Raw genomic sequence first — 26,436 nt, 5'->3', positions numbered from 1 at the left:
GGGTCATTTGAAGAATATATAAACAAAGGGACTTAAAATATATCACTTTTAGGATCAAAGGCTTCTGTCTCTTCCCTCCCCATCCAGTCTGCCCTTCCACAGTATCCACTATCTCCTCCTCTCCCTAACATATCCCATGTGCCTGTCCCATGCTTTCTTGAATTCAGACACTGTCTTTGTCTCCACCCCCTCTACCGGGAGCCCATTCGTGCATCTACCACCTTTTCTGTAAAAAAATATTTCCTTAGATTACTCCTGAGCCTATCACCTCTTAACCTCATTCTATGCTCTTTCATTCTGGAGTTTCCCTTCAACTGAAAGACACTTGCCTCATGTGTATTTATGCCACATAGGTATTTAAACATCTCTCCCTTCTCCCGCCTTTCCTCCAAAGTATACATTTTGAGATCTTTAAGTCTGAGATCTGTATGCCTTATGAAGTAGACCATCAACCATTTTGGTTGCCTTCCTCTGGACTGACTCCATGCTGTTTATATCTTTTTGAAGGTGCAGCCTCCAGAATTGCGCACAGTATTCTAAATGAGGTCACACCAGAGTCTTATACAGGGGCATCAACCTTGTGACTCTGGGCAAAACCCTTAACCCTCCATTACCTCAGGCACAAAGTAAGTATAGTAGACTCTCTGTTAACCGGAACTCAAGCAACCAGCATAAAAAGTCTAAGAAAAACTGTAATCCTATATAATAAAACCCTAGCCGCGCATGCGCACTCCTACTTGCATGTTCCATTTTCCCTGATCCATGAGATGTAGGTCTGTGGCCGCAGGAGTGCGCATGCGCGAGTCCCCAGCCTTACTGCTTCCCAGCACCTACCTACACTCGCTGGCAGGACTGGCCGCCAGCGCTGGACTCTCTGCTCTCCACAAGATCGCGGTGTCAGCTTCTCTCATGAGCCGCACCAGTGTCGGAGAAGGCTTCCGATGCTGGCGGGGATCGAGAGGAGCTGGTGCAACACTCGCTTGGAGAAGGCTAGACTGCGGGGTGGGCAGGGAAACGCCAACAAAAAAAGACTCTAGCTGCGAGCCACTCAATGGGACCAGGCAGGCAACCACGCGAGGGAGGGCAACAGAATGAAAAAAAGGTAACGTGCAGGGAGAAGCTGGGCCTGCCTGCGGGGAACACAATAAGGGAAGGGGGGTCCTTGGAGCAGGCTAGACCGTGGGAAGGGAAGGGGGAGGGGCCAAAAGGAGCAGAGTAGGGAAGGGGGGTGGGGGAAAATGCTGCTACTACTGCACAGGGACCTGGAGGGGGAGGGAAATACTGTTGCAGCTGCACAGGGAAATGCAGGGAAAGAATGACAGACAGACAGCAGAAGGGAGGGAGACAGAAAGAAAGGAAGAAAGACACAGGGGCAGGGAGCGGGACAGAAAGACAGAGAAAGGAGGCCAGGGAGAGAGAGAGACAGTGGGAGGGAGAGAGACAGAAAGACAGACAGACAGACATATATTCTAGCACCCGTTAATGTAATGGGCTTAATGACTAGTACTTTAAATAAAAAGAAAATCAATTTCTGGCGGAAATTTAAGTCTAAACTTGGCACGCCACACCTGAGTACACCCACACTTTGCCTACCACATGTCCGGTAGTTTGTCTGGAACAGTTTATGGTATGGCATAGTATGGGGTATAGTATTAGTTAGGCCTATTTTTAATAGTACCGTATTTTCACGCATATAACGCGCGCGTTATACGCGTTTTTACCTACCGCGCATACCCCTCGCGCGTTATATGCGTGAGCGCGGTATACAAAAGTTTTAAAACATAGTTCCCACCCCGCCCGACGCCCGATTCACCCCCCCCAGCAGGACCGCTCGCACCCCCACCCCGAACGACCGCTCGCACGCGCTCCCACCCGCACCCACGATCGGAGCAAGAGGGAGCCCAAGCCCTCTTGCCCGGCCGACTCCCCGACGTCCGATACATCCCCCCCCCCCGGCAGGACCACTCGCACCCCCACCCCGAACGACCGCTCGCACGCGCTCCCACCCGCACCCGCATCCACGATCGGAGCAAGAGGGAGCCCAAGCCCTCTTGCCCGGCCGACTCCCCGACGTCCGATACATCCCCCCCCCCCGGCAGGACCACTCGCACCCCCACCCCGAACGACCGCTCGCACGCGCTCCCACCCGCACCCGCATCCACGATCGGAGCAAGAGGGAGCCCAAGCCCTCTTGCCCGGCCGACTCCCCGACGTCCGATACATCCCCCCCCCCGGCAGGACCACTCGCACCCCCACCCCGAAGGACCGCCGACTTCCCGACAATATCGGGCCAGAAGGGAGCCCAAACCCTCCTGGCCACGGCGACCCCCTAACCCCACCCCGCACTACATTACGGGCAGGAGGGATCCCAGGCCCTCCTGCCCTCGACGCAAACCCCCCCCCCCCCCAACAACCGCCCCCCCCAAGAACCTCCGACCGCCCCCCAGCCGACCTGCGATCCCCCTGGCGACCCCCACGACCCCCCCACCCCCCCTCCCCGTACCTTTGGTAGTTGGCCGGACAGACGGGAGCCAAACCCGCCTGTCCGGCAGGCAGCCAACGAAGGAATGAGGCCGGATTGGCCCATCCATCCTAAAGCTCCGCCTACTGGTGGGGCCTAAGGCGCGTGGGCCAATCAGAATAGGCCCTGGAGCCTTAGGTCCCACCTGGGGGCGCGGCCTGAGGCACATGGGCCCAACCCGACCATGTGCCTCAGGCCGCGCCCCCAGGTGGGACCTAAGGCTCCAGGGCCTATTCTGATTGGCCCACGCGCCTTAGGCCCCACCAGTAGGCGGAGCTTTAGGATGGATGGGCCAATCCGGCCTCATTCCTTCGTTGGCTGCCTGCCGGACAGGCGGGTTTGGCTCCCGTCTGTCCGGCCAACTACCAAAGGTACGGGGAAGGGGGGTGGGGGGGTCGTGGGGGTCGCCAGGGGGGTCGCGGGTCGGCTGGGGGAGCGGTCGGAGGTTCTTGGGGGGGGCGGTCGTTGGGGGGGAGGGGGGTTTGCGTCGAGGGCAGGAGGGCCTGGGATCCCTCCTGCCCGTAATGTAGTGCGGGGTGGGGTTAGGGGGTCGCCGTGGCCAGGAGGGTTTGGGCTCCCTTCTGGCCCAACTACCAAAGGTACGGGGAAGGGGGGTGGGGGGTCGTGGGGGTCGCCAGGGGGGGTCGCGGGTCGGCTGGGGGGGGCGGTCGGAGGTTCTTGGGGGGGGGCAGTCGTTGGAGGGAGGGGGGTTTGCGTCGAGGGCAGGAGGGCCTGGGATCCCTCCTGCCCGTAATGTAGTGCGGGGTGGGGTTAGGGGGTCGCCGTGGCCAGGAGGATTTGGGCTCCCTCCTGGCCCGATATTGTTGGGGAGTCGGCGGTCCTTCGGGGGGAGGGATGTATCGGACGTCGGGGGGGGGCATCAGGCTTTCAGGATGGGGACAGACCTTCAAGGGGGGACAGTGCACGGAAGTCAGGGGGGGTGAACGGAGAGTCGGAAAGTCAGGGCGGGCGAAAGGAGCGTCGGGCAGCATGCGCGGTATACCCGTGAGCGCGGTATACCAAAGTTTTTGTACATATCATCGTGATTTCTGCGCGCTATACCCGTGTGCGCGTTTTATACGGGTGCGCGTTATTTGCGTGAAAATACGGTAACTCTCAAGCAACCAGAAACTACATTTATCTGACATCTATCAATCCCCATATATGCCAGTTAACTGAGAGTACTGCACATCCTGCACAGATTTTCATAAAGAAATGATCTTGCAGGCCAGGTCACAGCATACAATTACATTAATACAGTAGCTTAATTCAAAGGTCAAACGTTCAATTAGTTTTCTGTTGCAGTTAAGAGATACAGAAAGATGAAACGATTGGCATGGTCTCTTCTGCCACCTACTGGCCAAGAATGTGAAATATCGACACTTTCAAGAAAATTAATTTTCAGGAACTATTTATTTATTGGGATTCATGAACTGCCTTTATGAAGAGAAAATACATAAATGCCGACAGTTTCTATGCAACGATTTTGCCCCTCTTCTACAGGATTGCTCAATCGAACTTATGTTGAGATACAAAGACTAGGAAACACGTCCTGAAGCTACTGAGTGGTACATTTAAAAGAGAACATTTTACAGTCTATGTACAATTACACTCTGGAATTCATTGTTGGAGGATGCAGTCAAAGGCTGTAGAAAAGGGGCAAAATCCTTGCATAGAAACTGTCGGCATTTATGTATTTTCTCTTCGTAAAGGCAGTTCATGAATCCCAATAAATAAAAAGTTTCTGGAAGAAAAGTCCATAACCTGCTATTAAAGCACACATGAAGAAAGCCACTGTTTACTCCTAGGGTAAGCAGCATAGATTTGATCATGTATCCCCCCTACTCAAGGAAGCACATTAGCTTCCGGTTGCACACCGTATAACTTATAAATTATGTCTTCTGACTTTCAAATCCCTTCTTTATAAAGCACCAGCTTCTATCCATAGACTACTGATTCCTTATTCTCCCCTTAGATCACTCAGATCTACTGACCAGCATCTCCTGACTGTTCCTACTTTAAAAACTATAAACACACGACGACAAACTATTTTTTCCATTACAGCTCCCCAACTTTGGAATCTACTTCCTATATACTTGCGTGAAGAAATGGATCTGGAAAGATTTAAGAGCAATTTAAAGTGCTTTCTTTTTAAAGATGCATTTGACAAGTAATAAAACTAGCTCCAGTTCATTAACCTGATAACAGATCTGGATCTGGAGCACTATATAAGCCCTGGCTCCGATTCCTTTGAGGTTTTTTGTTTTCCCCCTACCTAATGTCCTTCTCCCTAAATGTTTTCTTTACTATTTATAACTTGTATTTCTAATCCTCCTTTCCTTGAACATATTATCCTGTCTTGTAAGTCATATTTATATAATTTTGTCTCTCTTTGATTATGTAATTTATATTTTTATTTCTGTACATCGCTTAGAAATTGTTATAAGCGATTAATCAAATATGCAATAAACTTGAAACTAGATGCAGCCCTCATTTTTAAGGTAAGGTGGGATTCAGAGACGGGGGACATACCAGACTGCCAGGGGGCCTCCAGGTCTGCATAGGGCCTCAAATTTTGGTAAGGCCTGTATGTAAATATCACAGACTAAAATAACATAAAAACAAAAAGACTTTTACTCTGACATCCAAGTTTCCACTCTTGCATAAGTATCACATGGAAAAAGTCTTTGGGCATAAGCTAAGAAGTATCATGGGATATCACAGATTTCTCAGCCTCATAAAATAATATAGGCCCTATCATGGGTATTTCTGCTACTTATTAATACTCACTATATTCTCATATATATATGAAAAAGTGTAAATCACTTATATACTAAAGAATGTGTATAAGAAGAGGCCTCAGTAACGGAGCCCACGCACAGTCGTATTCACAGACTGAGGTATTCGGCGTGGCTGTGCTGCTCCCTAACTCCAATCATTGGCCTTCTTCTTGATTTTCTTCGTGTATTCTACCAGTATTTAGTGAATAAATGTTAAATAAAAATTGAATATTCTAGTTAATATCATGTGAATAATAAATATATTTTTTATCACTTTTCTAACGTTAATGTCTTTTTTTCGCTCAGTATATCTACACTCTTTCATTCAGTTGAGACTAGACTGACGAAAGTTTTTTTGACAAATCTGGTTACATTCAATTGAGACTATGCTGACAAAAAGTATCTAGCAGATCTGGTTTAGCTATCGCTAAACACTTTAGTATTAGAAAGATTACTTAGCTTCAACAGTGCTTGTGTATCAGAGAGATACCGCGTTTCGTGGAGCTCAACTTATGTCCACTGCTTCAGGGCCATTTATTACACGTACCAAGCCACTGCAAAGAAAATGCAAAATTAATACAAAATAACTTACTAAAAGTCCCGTATTATAACAGGATTTTACTTACTTTTCTGTAACAAACTAACAGCAGTCTCCATAGAGCTGAAAATGGCGACAGCCTCTCTTTAAAGAGCTAGGCAGCGTGATGACGTCAAACCTACTGACAGATTGTATTGGAGCGTAGCAAGTTGCCGTGTTAACAACTGAAGTGCAAACAAACCATAGTAGCAAATCAAAGCAGTTAATAAAAATGTTGCCATTCCATTTGTTTGTTCAACCCGTTGGGATATAAAGTATTCAACCGACTGATCCAGCATTGTTCATGCTGGGCTAGAGATCTACGAAAATCACCCCCTCTAGTATTTGGTTTGAGCACTTCTATAATGGTGGCACGTAATGTCAAAAAGTCATGGTTTTTAGCTATACATTCTAGCCCAGCATGAACAACGCTGGATCAGTCGGTTGAATACTTTATATTCCAACGGGTTGAACAAACAAATAGAATGGCAACATTTTTATTAACTGCTTTGATTTGTTACTATGGTTTGTTTGCACTTCAGTTGTTAACACGGCAATTTGCTACGCTCCAATACAATCTGTCAGTAGGTTTGACGTCATCACGCTGCCTAGCTCTTTAAAGAGAGGCTGTCGCCATTTTCAGCTCTATGGAAACTGCTGTTAGTTTGTTACAGAAAAGTAAGTAAAATCCTGTTATAATACGGGACTTTTAGTAAGTTATTTTGTACTAATTTTGCATTTTCTTTGCAGTGGCTTGGTACGTGTAATAAATGGCCCTGAAGCAGTGGACATAAGTTGAGCTCCATGAAACGCGGTATCTCTCTGATACACAAGCACTGTTGAAGCTAAGTAATCTTTCTAATACTAAAGTGTTTAGCGATAGCTAAACCAGATCTGCTAGATACTTTTTGTCAGCATAGTCTCAATTGAATGTAACCAGATTTGTCAAAAAAACTTTCGTCAGTCTAGTCTCAACTGAATGAAAGTGTAGATATACTGAGCGAAAAAAAGACATTAACGTTAGAAAAGTGATAAAAAATATATTTATTATTCACATGATATTAACTAGAATATTCAATTTTTATTTAACATTTATTCACTAAATACTGGTAGAATACACGAAGAAAATCAAGAAGAAGGCCAATGATTGGAGTTAGGGAGCAGCACAACCACGCCGAATACCTCAGTCTGTGAATACGACTGTGCGTGGGCTCCGTTACTGAGGCCTCTTCTTATACACATTCTTTAGTATATAAGTGATTTACACTTTTTCATATATATATGGGAATATAGTAAGTATTAATATTTTGAGAAAGTTTTCCCATTAGGGGATTGTATTACAGTGTAGTGTATTTCTGCTAGTTCACATATGGATAAGAACAGGGGCGAAAATTTCCTGGGTATCTTCCCAGATTTCCTAAAATTTGCAATCCGACACTAGTCCATCCTGAAAAATGGTCAACAAAAATGTTGCAAGTCCAGCAGTAGCCTCAACGGTCCAAAGCTATTTCTCATCTTGAGACCTTGGTCAAGTCACTTCATCCCCCATTGCCTCAGGTACATTAGACAGAGTGTGAGTGTCCAGCAGGACAGACAGGGAAAATTGCTTGAATACTTGAACATAAACCACTTAGGTTATAAGTAGTATATAAATACTTAAATAAATAAATATAAAAAGGTGAGATTAGGAAGGAGAGAACAGGCTAAAGAGTGAGAGAAAAAAAACTAAAACCAAGAAATCAAAAAATGCACAAGGGGAGAGACAGAGAGAGAGACACACAGAGAGAGAGAGAAACAAGAGAGAGACAGAGGAAAAACTCCAAAATAGACAAGAAGAAAAGAACAGAAAGCAACACAAAATAAAGAAACACAGACTAAGATTTATACGGTTAATAACGCAAAAACAAAGCCTTTTACTCTGGCATCCAAGTTTCTACTCCTGCGTAAGTATCACATGGAAAAAGTCTTCGGGCACAAGCTGAGAAGTATCATGGGATATTACTATTATCCCATCACTCTTACCTGAGGAAAAGATGGACTGGAGCCAATATCAATAACAGAGGGATCAGAAGTCTGTGTATCTGCTACTTCAAGCCTGGGATTAATCTAAGGATGAAAAATAGAAAGTTACTCTTTGGTTTAGTTAAAAAAAACCCACAAAAAACTTCATAAAAGCAACCACCATATAAAGCTATTCTCCTCCGATGCTTGTGCTTTCACTATTTTCTTATGGTGACATCCGTAAATCTGATAACCCCACTCAGCTTATATACTAACAGCTCATCTCATTATAAGAGAAATCATTTCATGAATACAGATACTACTTTGATTTTAAACATATTTACACTTTACTGCATTTTTAAGACTATGGGGTCCTTTTAACAAGCCGCGCTAACGGTTTAACATGCGTAATAGCGTGCGCTAAACCGCGGGATGCGCTAGCCGCCTCCTCTTGAGCAGGCGGTAGTTTTTGGCCAGCGCGGGGGTTAACGCGTGATGAAAAGTCACGCGCATTAACCCCGCTAGCGCAGCTTGATAAAAGGAGCCCTATGTTTATATTTGTCAATTCCATGTACATCTACTGCCACCTGGTGTACAAAATTGTGTTTGCTGTACGAGTCCACATTAACGCTGGGTTTTACTAATTGGCACTAGAGGTTTTTAGCATGGACCAATGAGGTAAATGCTCTGACGATCATAGGAATTCTATAAGCGCTGGAGCAATTATCTCGCCGGCCCGTGCTATAAACCTTTAGCGCCGTTTAGTAAAAGGAACCCTAAGTTACAAAGTACAAATGAGGTGATCGCATTTTTTGTTATCAAAATAGTCCAATAAAAATATACCTAATATCTACTGTACTTGCATGTAAATTCACCTTGAGGTACTAGTCAAAAAAGATGTAAGCTAAATCCAAAATAAAAAGGTGATTAAGCTAGTCTAGGGGTAGGCAATTCCAGTCCTCGAGAGCCGGAGCCAGGTCAGGTTTTCAGGATTTCCCCAATGAATATGCATGAGATCTATTTGCATGCACTGCTTTCAATGCATATTCATTGGGGAAATCCTGAAAACCCGATTGTATTCCGTCCCTCAAGTACCGGAGTTGCCTATGTCTGGTTTAAACCCACAACCTCAGGGTGCTTTAACCATAATACACCTCACCAGGGGTAGGCAATTCCGGTCCTCGAGAGCCGGAGCCAGGTCAGGTTTTCAGGATCTCCACGATAAATATGCATGAGATAGATTTGCATCTCAAGGAGGCAGTGCATGCAAATCCATCTCATACATATCCATTGTGAATATCCTGAAAACCTGACCTGGCTCCGGCTCTCGAGGACCGGAACTGCCTACCCCTGAGCTAGTCCAATAAAAGACTATGACCTCATTTTCCATTTCTTATTTATTTATTTATTAACCTGGTGTGTAAAGTCAAAGAGTTTGCAAATAATGGCCGAGAGCCAGAAATGCATTGCCTCTTATGGTGCGCAAAATATAAAAGAAATGCACCATTCTCGAAGCTGACGCAAAAAAAAAAAAAAGACGTCCCATGTACAAATGAGCAAAGATCAAATCCTACATCAGTCTGCTAGTCACGCTGGCTGGATCAGCATGAGGGGTTGACGTTACAACACTCTGAAGCTCAGCTTTCGCTCCGTCATGCTCCTGAGCAGTTCTGGGTACCTCTTTGCTAAAGGTCATCACAGACTTTTTTTTTTTGACTGGAATCCAGCTGAAAGCAATTATGCATTTGATATCAGAAACCCCCTAGGATACTCTTCCCCCCTCAGTTTCCTGTTCTTGCAATGAGCATTCCCTCCCATATCCATCCGCTAGAAATTTTATTTATTTTAGCATATATATATATCACTTATGTTATAGCCTAAGCATTTTTCCCTATCTGTCCTGGTGGGCTCATACTCTTATCTAATGTACCTGGGGCAATGGGGGAATTAAATGACTTATCCAATGTCACAAGGAGCAGTGTGCGATTTGAACCCACAACCTGAGGGTGCTGAGGCTGTAGCTCTAACCACTGCACCACACATTCCCCATGATCATATCCACGTGTGCCATATCTTACCTACCATTCTCCAATGACTTGTTCAATCACCTAAAGACTGCCTTTCCTTAGGACACCCTTTACCGAGTACAAGCTGTCGATCTATCTCTAGTTCAGCCTTTGAGTCAGCACCCACAGTAGACAATGACGAGGGACACTGCACGGTCCATGTTTCAGCTGGTAGGAAAGCCTTCATCAGGGGTCCAAAGCAATAAAACACGATGATCAAAAAGGCACCAATGGTGGTGAACCGATTGCACGATGAGATAAAACCATAACATCGCAAAGAATTGAACCCTGTCAAGTTATTCTATCGATAAATCCAGATATCTTATACTTGTATTTCTATACCACAACATGTAATTTACTTAAATCATTGTAATGTAAGTCTCTCGGTAATGTCCTGATCTCTTTTAACTGTAATCCGCTTAGAACCGCAAGGCACAGGCGGAATAGAAATCACAAATGTAATGTAATGTAATTGCCGCTGGAATACCAGTGTTAGGCAGAAACATGGACTGTTTAGGGTCCCTCATAATTGTTCACTGGATTACCCACTGCTGACCGATGATACTACATTGGCATAAACTGTTGGGGCAAATTTTATAAACGGCGTCCCGATTGTAGGAGGCGGTAGGCATGGGACCCACGTTTAAAAACAAACAAACAAACAAAAAAACCCATCCCTAGGCAGGTTGCCTACATTGTAGGTGTCTTCACAAGTCTAGGGAGGCACGTAGGGCCACTTAAGCTTGCCCAAGGCTAGGTGTGGGCTTGCTGGCCTATATTTCACATTTGTATTAACCAGAGCTGATATTGTGATGTCATAATGCCTCTTTCCATCAATGTCTAAGAGCCAACCTCATCAGTGATGTCACAATGGCTTGACTGCCGTATACTTGGCTCACTTTTACTACATAATTATCAATGTGGATATCTTTTAAAATGTGATTTTTTTTTTTTTTTTTTTACTGTTACTAATACCTAGGATTAACTGGATCTCAATGCATAAAATGGTACCTATGCAAAAATAGCATGCATTAGTGGTAAAGTAACACATTTTCTCTTATTGGTAACACCCGTTATGTGTGCCAAGGATTTTTTAGGGGGTGGAATAGAGTGGGGAGGGGGGAGGGACTAGAAATATAAAATAGGAGAAACATCCCTGAGAAATTTCAAATTAAAATCCTCTTTTCCTAAGGTGCGCTAACCGATTAGCGTGCGCTAAACGCTAACACGTGCATGTTAGTCTATGGACGTGTTAGCGTTTAGCACGCGCTAATTCAATTAGCACACGCTAATCGGTTAGCGCACCTTAGTAAAAAAGGGGGTAAGACTCATGGTTCCAGATCCTAATCTAAGTATTAACTAAACTGGAATGAGAAAATTGGATGTTAGAGGAATTAATTTCTGTGCATTCACATCCCATCCAAAATAATTTGTATTGATTTTTAAAGAATAAAAACAATGAAACGAACATCTTAAGACGTGTAACAGTGTATCAAGAATAGCTTTCACGTTAAGATGGAGAAGCCCAAACTTGGAACTGATTGAATAGACGTGTTTAACAAAATTATGGTCATGACGATTTAGAACTATGAAATTATTCATTGCAGTTGGCTTGTGATGTTACTGCAATTACTAGCCAGTGGCTCAAACAAGCCACACCGCATTACACTATCCCACTAAAGCAGGGGTGGGCAACTCCAGTCGGGTTTGCAGGATTTCCCCAGTGAACATGCACTGAAAGCAGTGCATGCAAATAGATCTCATGCGTATTCATTGGGGAAATCCTGAAAACCCGACTGGATTCCGGCCCTCGAGGACCGGAGTTGCCCGGCCCTGCACTAAAGTCACGGAAGCTTTTAGAACATACCTCTATGGAATGCATTTGAGGGGTATGCAGGTGAGACGATCGCGGGTAAATATCGTTAATGTGAGGTGGTGCATCAGGATACATTCTTTTAAGTTGTTTTTTGTAGATTTCGGTGCTATTAAATGCATCAAAATTTGTCTTCCAAACTAAAACCTGTGAAACAAAATCAGATTACAAGTCAAATTCAACTCAGTTTTGCATCTTCCAACATCTTTGTTTCTAATGGTTTATCACGGGCTATTCAGAAAGTTACAAACTCAAAGTCGAAGAAGATGTCCCAGCTATATCAGAAATACTAGTATATCTATGGTCCCTCACCAACAGAACAAATTTGGAATAAATATTAAGAAAGAGGTCTACCTCCAAATATTTGAATGTGATGGGAGCAAATTTATTCAAGAACTAATGGCAAGTACCTGTTCTCTCTCAAACACGAGAAGCATTCTGTCTATACCCCATGAGAGACTCAAACATTTGCCCTACAGTCAGTTATTAAGAAAAGAGTGAAGGTGATAAAGCAGCATACAAGCAAATGTCTGAGCTGGCAAGGAAGCCGAAAGGTTTGATTAATAACCCCCTCTTTCACGAATGCGTAGCGCGAGTTTTAGCGCCAGCAGTGGCGGTAATTGCTCCGACGTTCACAGAATTCCGCCCCCTTCCTCCTTAATGGCCGCTGCCGCCGAGGACCCCATGCTCTCCTTCCTGCCCTCCAGCTGCATTCTCCCCTCCGCCAATGCAGACCCAGAAAGCTTCCCTCCGATGTCAGAGCTGATGTCACAGGGAAGGCTTGCGGGCCAGCCATGTGCAGCTTGTAACAGCTGTTGCCCATGTCCCTGTGTAGCTGAAGCCAGGAAGGAGCAGTCCAGCTAAACGTCCCTGAAGGGAATGAGTGCAGCCCTAGAGCAAGAAAGTAAGGGAGAGAGGAGGCATGATCTTGGGAGAAAGGGAGGAGGAAGGAGCGCCTTGGGACATGGGAGGGGCACAAATTTGTGACAAAAGCTGGAAGGCATGGAAGGGGCACAAACTCGGAACACAGAAGGAAGGGAAGGGGCATGAACATCTCAGGTACAGTTTTGCAATTTCAAGACTGAAATTATAAAGTCAGTTTCAATGACTCCATCTCCTCCACTATCTACCAAAACTATGGAGTCCCCCAAGGCTCAATTCTGTCCCCCCTTCTTTTAAATATATTCCTGGCTCCACTACTCACCCTGGTACAATCTATAGGTTTCACGGTATTTACTTATGCCGATGATATCCAATTACTTCATCCCATAAATCCTACATCCCCTGACGAGATAACAGAAATTAATCAAAAACTCAACACAATCAGCCTTTGGCTTCGGCATAATAAACTATCACTGATCATTCTTAAAACTACTAGTGTTCTTTTCTCGCTTTCTCAAGATGAGCATCTATGTCTACCTATCAGTATGGACGCCTCCCCAATTCAAATGGTTAAAAAAGTTAAACTCCTTGGAGTCATTCTAGACAGGGATCTTACCTTTCATCAACAAGTTAGTGCAGTTATGCAGAAATGTTTTCATAAGCTTAGGCTCATCCGTTCTATTTCCTCTTTTCTCGATCACTCCTCCATTAATATCTTGATTCACTCCCTAGTAATTTCAACCATTGATTACTGTAATGCCCTCTATCAAGGCATAACCCGGAAAGAAATTCGCCGTCTACAATTATTGCAAAACACTGCTGTTAAATTAATCTATCATGCAAAAAAATTTGACCATGTCACCCCTCTACTCTGTAAAGCTCATTGGCTACCTGCTTCTCATCGTCTTTCCAATAAAATACTCCTCCTCACTTTTAAAACAAAAAACTCTAACCAACCGGCGTTCATAGATAAACTCCTGATTCCCTACTCATCATCATGGGTCCTCCGATCAAATAATCAAAATTTACTCTCTATACCGTCAATACGGGAATTGTTTCTCGACACTACTCATAAATCCATCTTTTCAGTCACCGCCCCCTCTTTATGGAATGCCCTTCCACTAGACATTTGATTAGGGAACTCACTCTGAAAATTTAAAACCAAACTTAAAACCTTCCTCTTTAAAGATGCTTTTACTCTTTAGCATCAGCCTCCGCCTTTTAACTCCCTGATTTATATGCAGCTTGGAAATATCTAATACTTCTTCTGAAGTGACTCCCTTCCTAATGCTTTTACCACTCCTCATTTACCGTCCTTTTTTTTTTTTAATTAATTTTACTTCGATGTATTTTAAACAACCTTTCCCTCCCCTACTTTCTTTCCGTTTCATGTATGTTAATCTGAACTTGTCCAGTCTAATATAATAAAACCCTAAGTGCACATGCGCACTCTTACCTGCGTGTTACGTTTTCCATGAACCTGTAGGTCCCCGCCGGCAAGAGTGCACATGCGCACTTCTACTCCCTCCCTCGACTCACTATAAGGAAGCAGTTCATCATCTTCAGCCCCCCCCCCCCCCCCGCCGCACCCAAACTCCCGTTGAGCCTCCTATCCACCCTGAAACAACAAAAAACCTTCTGGAACCAGCAGCGTCCCCAGCACATTAAAGACGCTGCTTCATGATCCTCTAATGCCGATTTCCTCTGCCGCGTCCCTGATGCCATCATCAGAGACAGAGACACGGCAGAGGAAATCAGCATTAGAAGGTTGCGAAGCAGCTTCTTTAAAGTGCTGGGGACGCTGTTTGTAGGTCGTCTCGTAGTGGGAGGGGCGGATGGGAGGGTCAATGGGGTCGGCTACACGGTGGCGGGGGGTGGGGAAGATGGAAACAGGCTGATCACCGGTTCTACTGCCAAGGGGGGATGGGAGGGAGGGAAATAAAAATGCCGGGTTCTACTGTACAAGGGGAATGGGGGGGGAATTGAAATTTAAAGATGCTGCTCATTGGGTCTACTACACAGGGGGATGGGAGGAAGGCAGGCTGGCTTCGGGGGTGGGGTTGGGTCAAAGTCTGGAAGGCAGTGAGGGGGGACATAGGAAGGAGGCACTGGGGGCACTAAGGACATAGGAAGGGGCACTGAGGGCACTAAGGACACAGGACAGAGGCACTGGGGGCACTAAGGACACGGGAAGGAGGCTCTGGGGCACTAAGGAGGTAGGAAGGGGTACTAAAGACATGGGAAGGAAGCACTGGGATACTAAGGACATAGGAAGGAAGCACTGAGGGCACTAAGGACATAGGAGGCACTGAGGGCACTAAGGACATAGGAAGGAGTCACTGAGGGCACTAAGGATATAGGAAGGAGTCACTGAGGGCACTAAGGACATAGGATAGGACATTATGGACATAGGAAGGGGGCCACTGAGAGACAGGCAGGCATGGCACAACAGAAAAATACAGGGGGCCAGGGAGACAGAGACAGAAAGAAAGTTAGACAGACAGGGGGCTATCAGCATAGCTATTGCTAGCAATAAGCATTTTTGGTTGCCCAAACCAATGTCAGCAAAGGCCTATGGGAAATTATATCAATCTGACTCTGGAATGTTGATGCAGAATTCTGTGCTCCTGCACAGAATTCACATACATTAAGCATCCAGCCAGCTTGAATGGGACAAAGAAGCCAGAGACTAATCCCATCTACCAAGCCTGCAAGTATCACACCTTCCTTAACTATTGTTTCAAACAGTTTACAAATTCTAAACAGAAAGATACTGGGAAATACAATAGTTTCTATATTTAGAATAAGATTCCAAGCTATAAAAGGCTCCTCTCTACAACACCCCCCTCTCTTGTTCCTCTGGCTTCTTTTGCTCTCTTGTCTATCTCTGGGACCTGAAGCTTAGACCATCACCCCCATCCTCCTTTCTCTCTCTCTCTCTGCCTCTCCCTGGAACTTCACGCTTCTCTCTGGACTCTGTATGGCAGGGAAACTGCTTTGCTCTCTCCTTAATTGTAATGCTTATGAATATTGCTTTTCTGCTATTTCTATAATATATTCTTTATGCAATCACCTCTGGCTGTGCTTCTTATTTGAGTCTGCTTCCTGATGAATCTTCCGTGAAGGTATTGAACTCGGGACCTGGCGTTTGTAAGGGCGCCTCACATAACCCCACCTAACATTGTGGGGGTCCATCCTTACAGGGGCCAGGGAGAGACACAGACAGAAAGAATGACAGACAGTCCAAGGAGAAAGAGACAAAGAAACCCTCCCCCCCCAAAAAAATAGACATTTACTCTAGCACCCGTTAATGTAACGGGCTAAAACACTAGTATTTTTAATATTTGATAAATTACTGTTTTTATTTGCTTACTTTAATTGCTTCCTATAATTTGTATAAAGTGTACTTTGTGGGGTTTTTTAAAAAATTTTGTGGTTATTATATATTAATAAGATTATATTGTGTGTATTTAAAAAATGAATGGAAGAAATTGCATTACAATTAGTACTATTATTATGGGGGTGGTGAGGTCAGGGACGGAGCCTGGGCGGGGGTACTCAAGTTAATATTTGGTAGACTTAGGGGGCTCTTGGCTTGAAGAAGTTGAGAAACACTGCACTACAACAGGGAATAAATTTCCCTGCTATGAAACAGATTAAGGCTAAAGCCCTGCTATCCAAGCATGAGAGCCAATAAAAGGATTCTACAAACCTGCGTGTCTTTTCCACCAGATGCAAACCGCTCTCCTCCTCTTGAAAAAGCTACAGCAAGGACAGGCCCCTACAAAACAAATGCAATCTGAAATTTTTCATATAAATTACATGCCTATGACAGTGCAAAAAGCTCCCACAGGATATTAATTAACAGAATCTGAAGCTTATGCGTAAGCACAAAAACGAGAAAGAGCAGTTGGAACTTTCTCCAGGACCTTTCTGCAGGGGGTGGGGAGAGGATTCTTTTTTTATTTTATTTTAAAGTTTTATTGAACCAAAAAGTATAAAACCAGAAATAAACAATGGCAGTTTGACATTTTCATCCCCAGCACCCCCACATGTATGACTTGGGGCTTGTGTTCTTTTAGCCCCCCCAGGACATATATTGACTTGGAATATTTTTTTAAATGGTACTTATGTGCCTAAATTCCCTTTAATCAAATAAGTTTTATGCTATAAAATAAATCTCTGCAGAGAGTAATGGTCTGTGGAAGGTCAGTCTGCAGTAGAGGTCTGCACGGGAACAGGGATCACGGGAATCCCGCGGGAATCCCCCCAACCCACAGGACTCCCACGGGGACCCCCTCTGGCCCACGGGACTCCCATGGGGACCCCCCTCTAGCCAACGGGACTCCCACGGGGATGGAAGGCTTTGGAAGCAGGGTTCGTCCATATAATATAATGGACACGTCAGCCTTAGTAAAAGAGGGGGTTTATAAGTTAATTACCTGAACAGAAAACAAAAAAAAGGTTCCACCAAAGAGATTCCACAAGGAAAACAGCAGCGCAAACACAAAAGAAACTGTGGAATTGATGATCCTGTCAGAAGTAATTGCTGCTTTTTATGGGGACGGGCGGGAATCCTTGCGGGGATGGGTGGGGACGGAGAGGATACTGACGGGGACGGGTGGGGATGGAGAAGATCCTGGCGGAGACGGGTGAGGAAGGAGAGGATCTTGGCGGGGACGGGCGAGGATTTCTGTCCCCGCGCAACTCTCTAGTCTGCAGCCCTGTTTCTTTAGTATACTAAAACTGCCTTACTGTACTAGGGTTGCCCGATCTCTTCAAGTCCATTGCGATTCCATCAAGATTTTAACAGTGAAAAAGTATGAATAGCATTACTCTCAGTGCAAGGATGAAGCTCCAAGCCTCTTATACGCAGAGAGAGAGAGCTGGCTGAGAACTAACTCCGTCTGCAAGGCGATAAATCTTGTCCGGCACATCTAAACTAAGTTATTTTTTTCCCCCCTCCTTTGGCTGCTGTGTTAAAGAAGAGTCTGGTTCAAGAGTTCAGTCTTCTCATAGTAATGTTCTATACCAGTGTCTCTCAAACTGTGTGTCACAGCACAGAGGCGTGGCCCTGAAGAGATTCCGGGTGTGCCACGCGAGATTCCAGAATTTTAAAAATTCCTTTCATAGGTATACACTAGAATACGCAAGAGTCTGAGTTCAAAGAAGCGTGGGATGAACACAGAAGATTCAGAATCAGAAAATAATATTAAAGATTGAACTAGGCCAGTTACTGGGCAGACTTGTACGGTCTGTGTCTGTGTATGGCCGTTTGGAGGAGGATGGGCAGGGGAGGGCTTCAATGGCTGGGAGGGTGTAGATGGGCTGGAGTAAGTCTTAACAGAGATTTCGGCAGTTGGAACCCAAGCACAGTACCGGGTAAAGCTTTGGATTCTCGCCCAGAAATAGCTAAGAAGAAAAAAAAAAAAATTTTTAAATTGAATCAGGTTGGGCAGACTGGATGGACCATTCGGGTCTTTATCTGCTGTCATCTACTATGTTACTATGACTGTGTGCGTAAGGATACAACTGCTCAGACAAGCATCATTCTATGACATGATTGGTCCTTGAAAACTAATAGCAAGTATTTTTTATGTAGCAGTTATCCTAACTTGAGCAACAAAGCAATCAAGGCTTTGTTACCGTTTGGATCTTCATATCTTTGCAAGCTTGGATTTCAGCTCTGACATAAATTAAATCTCAAAAAAAAGAGAACTGCAGATGGTGGATGATGAAATGTGTGTTTGCTTGTCGACTATTGAGCCGCGTTTTTGAGTTAATTTGATCTCAAAACAAACACATCCATCATATGGATTAGCAATTTTATTCTATTTAGTTTTACCTTTGTTAGCTTATAACTCTCAAATTTAATTTTTTTGCTGGTTTTGCAATTTTAGAATTTCAATTATAACGTTCTGCAAAAAAACATTTGTTCCGTTTAGTGTGCCGGAGCTAAAAAAAAAAAAAAAAGTTTGAGAGACACTGTTCTATACTCTGATTTAAACTGGCAGTCAAGCTTAGTGTTTTTGGAACAATACTTTGTAAGGACTGTAACAAAAACAATTTCAAATTTTATTGGCCAGCCTACAATTCAAGTTTGTATACAGACCTTTATTATGACTTTGAATATACTGTGGTAAAGAAAGAGAGTTTGGAATCCAATGGTCACTATCAATTGAAAAGTGTGTAATCCCTCATACTGTGTACACAGGGGAAAGAATGGTGTTTTAACCTTCATCCGCTCCTCCGCTGCAAATCCGTTTTAATCCTCAGTGGGAACCACAAACAAGGTGGCATGTACTTCACAACAGGTCTCCTGTCTGGTTCAGCAGCTGAAACGAGGTCACAGACTGACGGATGTGAACGATCCATTAGGCCAGGGGTAGGGAACTCCGGTCCTCGAAAGCCGTATTCCAGTCGAGTTTTCAGGATTTCCCCCAATGAATATGCATGAGATCTATTTGCATGCACTGCTTTCAATGCATATTCATTGGCAAAATCCTGAAAACCCGACTGGAACACGGCTCTCGAGGACCGGAGTTCCCTACCCCTGCATTAGGCAATTCCTTTGTACTATAAAGCATTACAATCAGGTCAACTAGACGACTTAGGAAAGTTATTAGTTTCAAGTTTAATGAAAATTTGATATGCTGCCTATCAGTCTTCTAAGCGGTTTGTACATAATATAGTAAAGTAGGGTAACATACATAAAGGGAAGGTGTAAAACGCGGACCTCGCAGATCTCAACTGCGGGGCTTAAAAATCTTCATTTATTGAAGGTTTCAGATTTCGTGTTTTAGCCCCTCATTCCACCGCTGTATCTGTTGCCATTTCTGACCCTAGGGATCTGTGCCGAGAGTTTTTTATTAATAACACCTAATGCTTCTCTCTCCCTATGCTGAGACTAAAGTGGCACTGACCTCAGGGCAAACGGGACACTTTTAGTCTCTGGCTTTGCACTTACCTTATGAAACATTATGTTCATTTTGCTTTGGTTATCAGATGGGATCCCCCTTCCTTTTGTATTTCCCCTATATGGCTCTCTTTCCTATTTTATAATGACTTCTTTACCTTAATCCTATCATTCCAATATGTTTTAATTTAGGGAAGGGGTAAAAACGCGGATCATAACCGCACGTCCTTAAAAATCTTCATTTATTGACAGCTGAGGTTTCAGATTTCGTGTTTTAGCCTCTCATTCCACCACTGTATCTGTTGCCATTTCTGACCCCATATTAATAACACTTCAGCTAAGGGAGCTCTGACGGACCCTAATTCATTCATTCATTCATTCAATTTTCTATACCGTTCTCCCAGGGGAGCTCATGAATTTATTCAGGTCCTCAAGCATTTTTCCCTGTCTGTCCCGGTGGGCTCACAATCTATCTAATATACCTGGGGCAAGGGGGGAATTAAGTGACAGGCCCAGAGTCACAAGGAGCAGCGTAGGTTTGAACTAGAGAGTTGCGTGGGGACAGAAATCCCACCCATCCCTGCCCGTCCCCACCAGGATCCTCTCCGTCCCCAGCCATCCCCGTCAGGATCCTCTCCATCCCCACCCATCCCCGCAATGAATTACCTCCATTCCCGCCCGTCCCCATAAAAAGCAGCAATTACTTCTGACAGGATCATCAATTCCACAGTTTCTTTTGTATTTCCGCTGCTGTTTTCCTTGTGGAATCTCTTTGGTGGAACCCTTTTTTTGTTTTCTGTTCAGGTAATTAACTTATAAACCTCCTCTTTTACTAAGGCTGACGTGTCCATTATATTATATGTACGAACCCTGCTTCCAAAGCCTTCATCCCCGTGGGAGTCCCGTGGGCCAGAGGGGGGTCCCCGTGGGAGTCCCATGGGTTAAGGGGGGATTCCCGTTCCCGTGCAGATCTCTAGTTTGAACCCACCACCTCAAGATGCTGAGGCTGTAGCTTTAACCACTGCTCCACACACTCCCTCTCTAAGCTGAGACTAAAAGCGACAGAAAAAGGGCGGGACCGCCGGAAGAGGAAGCAGCGCAGACGTAGGGCTCAGAGAAGGGGCGGGACCACCGGCAGAGGAAGCAGCAGGACAACGGTAGGCAGCTTCTCCATGATGGGGGAGGGGGGGGAGGCTGTGGGGGTGCGAGCGGTCCTTCGGGGTGGGGGTGCGAGCGGTCCTGCGGGGTGAATCGGGCGTCGGGGGGGGGAACTATGTAAAAAAAAAAATGTGTACAACGTGCTCACGAATATAACGCGCATGGTTATACTCGGTTTGTAAAATCGTGTATAACGCGCGCGTTATATGCGTGAAAATACGGTAATTGGTTCCGCCAATGCCAAAACTTTGGAGGATCAGGGAACGTTCAATATTGAAGTATACATTTTCTAGCCAAGAGACTCATTTTCTTACACAACGCCCTATTTCCTTTAAGTAAATGGCTAAAAGTTTCTGGCAAATCCAAAATAAAGAGAGAAGGAGAACAGCGCAAAGATCTTCCAATTATTTTTGACATATAATTTATTATTCACTTCCAAAAGTGCTGAATTATGGGGCAAAACCAAAATGCATGACCTAATGTATGACTCTCCCTCCCACTTTTATGACATAAAGATGAAGGAAGACCTCCACTATAAAACAAATGTGTTCGTTACATTACGTGCCTAGGATGAATGTATCTTTAAAAAGAAACATAAGAATAGCCTTACTGGGTCAGACCAATGGGCCATCAAGTCCGGTAGCCCGTTGTCACGGTGGCCAATCCAGGTCACTAGTACCTGGCCAAAACCCAAGGAGTAGCAACATTCCACGCAGAATCCCAAAGAATAGCAAGATTCCAGAATCCCTGAGAGTAACAATATTCTAGAATCCCAAAGAGTAGCAACCTTCCATGCTACCGATCCAGGGCAAGCAGTGGCTTCCCCCATGTCTTTCTCAATCAAAGACTGGACTTTTCCTCCAGGAACTTGTCCAAACCCTTCTTAAAACCAGCTACACCAGGGGTCTCAAAGTCCCTCCTTGAGGGCCGCAATCCAGTCGGGTTTTCAGGATTTCTCCAATGAATATGCATGAGATCTATGTGCATGCACTGCTTTCAATGCATATTCATTGGGGAAATCCTGAAAACCCAACTGGATTGCGGCCCTCAAGGAGGGACTTTGAGATCCCTGAGCTACACTATCCGCTCTTACCACAACCTCTGGCAATGCGTTCCAGTGCTTAACTATTCACTGAGTGAAAAAATATTTCCTCCTATTGGTTTTAAAAGTATTTCCCTGTAACTTCATTGAGTTTTCCTTTGAAACAATCTAACATGGGCTCATCCCGTAGTTCTGGGAGTAATGAGTTCCAAAGTGATGTGATGGAGAAGTTTGTTAGCTCCCTATAAGCCTTCTCGTAGTCTATGTTCATCGACTGCTCACCAACTGGCTTTGCCTGCTGTTCATTTGGTGCGTTTGGCATCTACGCAAAAGTCTGCTTTTTTTTGCAGCAGCAGTTCCTTGCTTCTGGAACTCTCTCCCAGTTACGATTTGTTCCCAGTTATCTTATGTAAAATTCAGATCAATGGTGAAGACGCATCTTTTTGGTTTAGCATTTTTATGAGAAGTTTGGTAAATTGGGAACCTGGTTTTTTTTGGCAACTATTTAAACAAGATTTGAACAAAATTATTTGCTTTTTAGATTACTTAAGATTTAATTAATTTTAAAATTTATTTCATTTCTGTTCTCTCACCATTGTTTTTGGTTTTTTTTTTTTGCTTTCCTATTTTATATGGTGTTCTTTACGCTTCTTGGTTTTATATATTTTGTACACCGTGCTGTTGACAAATCGAAGTGTGGTTAAAACTTTTAATAAAATAGTCTCTGAGATCTTCAAAAGTCAAGTCCTCCCCCAGATCTCGGGCCCAAACCACAGCCAAGCTAGTCCAGAAACTGCATCGGTCACACCTCCTGGACCATCTTGTACCAGACAGAGAAAGTTAAGAATAGAAGGGAGGTTGAAGGGGGCAGCAAGTGACCAGGGGACTAGGAGAAGGGCCTATTGGTCTATTTGGCGGGTTTGTCTGTCTGTTTTGTAAACTTGTCTGTTTATCTTTTTTTGCTGAGTGGGCTACGGAGCTGGGTTGGTGGGTATTTTTCTTTTTGGGGGGGAGGTTGGGTGTGGAGGGAAGGGGGTAATTTGAAAAGGTGAGACTGACCCTCTTATGTACAGCGCTTTGTGGGCCTTATTGCCTTGTACTCCATGGGGGCATCTTATCGTTCCTATGTTACTAGGTGGGAGTTAATCCTGTTTGTACCTCATGAGGGCGATTGTATTTTTGTCTTTTTGATATACTGTTGTTTCTGGTCTTTCTCTACCAATAAAAATCTATTGAAACAAAAAAAACAACACAACAACTTTTAATAAACAAACATTTATAAAAGAAAAATTATACCTTGTGTCCATGAAGGGTATAGAGCTGTCTTCCTTCCAAGAGATCCAAGACCTTAATGGTGCTGTCACTGGAAGCAGTGATGAGATAGTTATTGGAAGGATGGAATGATAAGCAGTTAACTCTACTGCTATGAACTGGAGAAACAAGAAGAGAGAAGTACATCATTCAGACGAGAGGCAGTATCATGCCTTTTTTTTTGCTACTATTAGAGTGCGAGCCCACACCGATTATTAAGTTTGCTGTTCAATTTTTAAAATTTTTTGTTCAGTTAAAGCTTAGAGTTTTGGCCCTAGAGGCATCTTTTTATTTAAAATTTCCTTGTAAATGCTAAGTTAAGTTACATGACGCTGAATATGTTTTTGGGGATCCCATTCAACTGCAACAATTTCTAGTTGCGCGTGAGCAGAAATAGTATTATTCTTTTTTGTATTGTTTCATTCCTAAGATCTTGAGGAGGAATGTATCCTTATAACAGTAAGGATTGATACAAGGTTCGCATAGGCGAGCTGAGAATCTTTCCTTTATCTTTTCTTTTACTTTTTCTTGTTGCATTAGTACCCCACCTCCCCATTTTGTGGGCTTAAAAAGGATTTATGCATGATGAAATTATGTACTTTGACTGTAGATTTCTCTTTTTTTCTTGTTATTAATGGATAATGTATTATTCAAATTATAATAATAAAAAACTTATTGAATTTTAAAAAAAAAATTTATATGGTGATACCATGGAATTTCTTTTAGAGAATAACACGGTGGCAGTTACCCGCGCTTAGCCGTGAGTAACCCGCCGAAACAGTGGAGGGGGAAAAAGTGCTCACTGCGGGCACGGGGACAAAGCCATCCACCGCCCCGTGGAGCGGTGAATGACCTTGTCCCTGCAGCTAAGGGAGGGAAGGCACGTGACCCCCCTCCCTCCCTACAGCCAAATCTATCTCCCTCCCTCCCTCATACCTTCACGGCACTTTTGTAAAAAACTTACTGAAGCTGGCAGAGACTGCCTGCCTATGCCTGCAGTCGTGAGTGGTGGGCGGAAGCTTCTCCTCTGACGCAACTGGAAGTTGCGTCAGAGGAGAAGCTTCCACCCACACACACGCAACTACAGGTAGGCAGGCTTCGCCGGCTTCAGTAAGTTTTTTACAAAAGCGCCTGAAGATAAGGGGGAAGGAGATAGATTTGGCCGTAGGGAAGGAGGTGACCGCGCGCCTTCCCTACATTAAGTTTCAATTCTTTACTAAAGCGCCATGATGGTAAGGGGGAGGGAGGGAGATTCTCGGGTTGCTGAAGGGCAGTGAGGTGGCGAGAGGGAAGGGTGGATGCTGCGAGGATGGGGACAGCAGTGATGGGGTCAGGGCAGTGAAGGGGATGAGGCGGCGAAGGGGACGGTGGTTTGGTGACGGGGACAGATTTTTTCCCCGTGTCATTCTCTAATTTCTATCTCAGTTTACCAAACTATTAAGATCTGATCTCACTCACCACTCTAAAGACTGTTTTCAGCGCAGACTGGCGTGCTGAATGTTCTGCGCTGCTCCCAACACTCTCTCTCTATATATAGTTAGATATATATCTATATAAAATATGCATTTTATCATTTTTGTTTTATGTAATTTTGCTTTGCAAGTCATTAGTTTGTAAACTGTTTTGATTTATTTTGAAAGAATAGTAAATGTTTTGTTGTTGTTTTTTTATTTATCTTTATTCATTTTAAAACTTTCAATAAGCAGTGTTCTCCCTAGCGACTTTCAGCCGGGCGCTCCGCCCAGCTAATTAAAGTGAGCGCCCGGCTGTGAATTTCAGACAGGCAGTCTGGAACGGCACTTGTTAAATACTGAAACCACAACTACCCTTCAAAATCTAGTTGACGGGACAGTACTAGCTACAGCGGTTCTCATTACAAGAGCTCACAAATCTCTCCGCTTTATTGGGCTACTTTTTGGCTGGATCCAGACCGCCTATTGCTGAGGGTTTTTTTCACTGGTTCAGCTGCAGCACAACAGACCAATCGCAAACGACCTTAGAACTCTGAGGTTGTTTGTGATTGGTCTGTTGTGCCCTAGTTGAGCCAATGAAAATTCTGGTGCTGCGCAGGAGCTTCAACTTTGAGAAAGAGCCGTGCCGCTGTCGGTACAGGAAGAGTGCCAACACTAGCGAGTCCGCCATGGCCAAAGAGGAGAGCAAAAAACCTTTGAACAATCTGTGGAGTGGAGAGGTCCTGGGGCAGACGGCCAACAGCTGGGGTAAGAGCCTGAAGAGTGAGGGAGGAGGTTTGGAGGTGAACCGGTGGGTTATTTATTTATTTTTTACCAGTAGCTTTCATCAATGTGAGAGGCATGTGTAAGTGTCTGTGTGTGCACGTGCTGCCGACGACTGTACCGTCTGTGTTTCCTTCCCTGAGCAGTGACAGTCTTCGTGTAATGAGAGAATGCGCTGGCGATTCAGATCCTATCGTTACTAACTGCCTCGCCAGGAGAGATTTTTCTTGTACAGTCTTTTTTCCCATCCCCCACCAGTTTTGTTAAAAAAAAAAAAAAAAGGTCAAAATTCGCAGCATAGGGAAGCCAAAAAGAAAGTTGTAAGGGAGATGAGAGATGAGCTGAAGACAGAATGCAGGCCTCCTAAGGCAGACTGATGGGCCGCTGACTTCTAAGTCCGATCCTGCATTTATTTTAATTCTGTTCAACTCCCCCCCTCCTTTTTATTATTTTGTATGTAGAGGGGTCGAATGAAAGATAATTGAGGAGGAGGAGGAGCTATGGCAGTGAAACTGTCAGCCATCCCCTTTATTTAATCCTGCGGGACAGCCTCAGCGGTTTGGTGGGTTTTGTAAAGTTCTCTAGAGTTAAAGTTATCCTCTCACTGTGCAGATAACACTGCACAACAAAGTTTTTGCTTCCTGAACACTGCTGGGTGTTTCTTATAGAATTTTGGGTGCTGATCATGAATATTACATCAAAAATTACCCATCACGTACCATTTCAGAGAAATCTTCAATTTTGTCGTGATTTTTTCTTATATTTGGATGCAAACAATTTTTTCTCCCATAAGTGTCTTATCAACAACGGTTTGTGCCGCCTGGGTATGTCCATGCATAAAATCTAGCCAGGTTGGAAGCTGTTTTATGGAAGATGACATCCTGGGCATGTCTGGGCAGGTCTGAACGAGCTTGCGCTGTCTCACCATGCTATAATGGTGGCTTCCATACACCGATCCTGCTCATTTGGTTAATATAGATAGTCCGTGTGTGTATATAGTATCAGTATAGTAAAGTATAGTAGTATAGTAGCTGTAGCAATATAACAGTAAGTAAGCTTGATGCTATAGACGTTT

At 44.3% G+C, this 26,436-nt stretch overlaps 1 protein-coding gene across 5 annotated transcripts in view; it reads right to left on the bottom strand.

Moving 5' to 3' along the window:
• POC1B (POC1 centriolar protein B) overlaps positions 1 to 26,436 on the bottom strand; it is a 115,951-nt gene that overhangs the window by 61,844 nt on the left and 27,671 nt on the right. For all 5 annotated transcript variants that reach the window (XM_033953132.1, XM_033953134.1, XM_033953131.1 and 2 more), the window contains 4 exons: positions 23,113 to 23,246; positions 16,413 to 16,481; positions 11,813 to 11,965; positions 7,901 to 7,984 (listed from right to left, as the gene is read on the bottom strand). In XM_033953132.1, the coding sequence (XP_033809023.1) occupies positions 7,901 to 7,984; positions 11,813 to 11,965; positions 16,413 to 16,481; positions 23,113 to 23,246 (440 nt within the window). The remainder of the gene's footprint in view (positions 1 to 7,900; positions 7,985 to 11,812; positions 11,966 to 16,412; positions 16,482 to 23,112; positions 23,247 to 26,436) is intronic.

The sequence above is a fragment of the Geotrypetes seraphini genome, chromosome 7 (genome assembly GCF_902459505.1).
Source record: "Geotrypetes seraphini chromosome 7, aGeoSer1.1, whole genome shotgun sequence".
In the NCBI taxonomy this organism is placed as follows: domain Eukaryota; kingdom Metazoa; phylum Chordata; class Amphibia; order Gymnophiona; family Dermophiidae; genus Geotrypetes; species Geotrypetes seraphini.
This window is presented reverse-complemented; position numbering and strand designations above follow the sequence as displayed.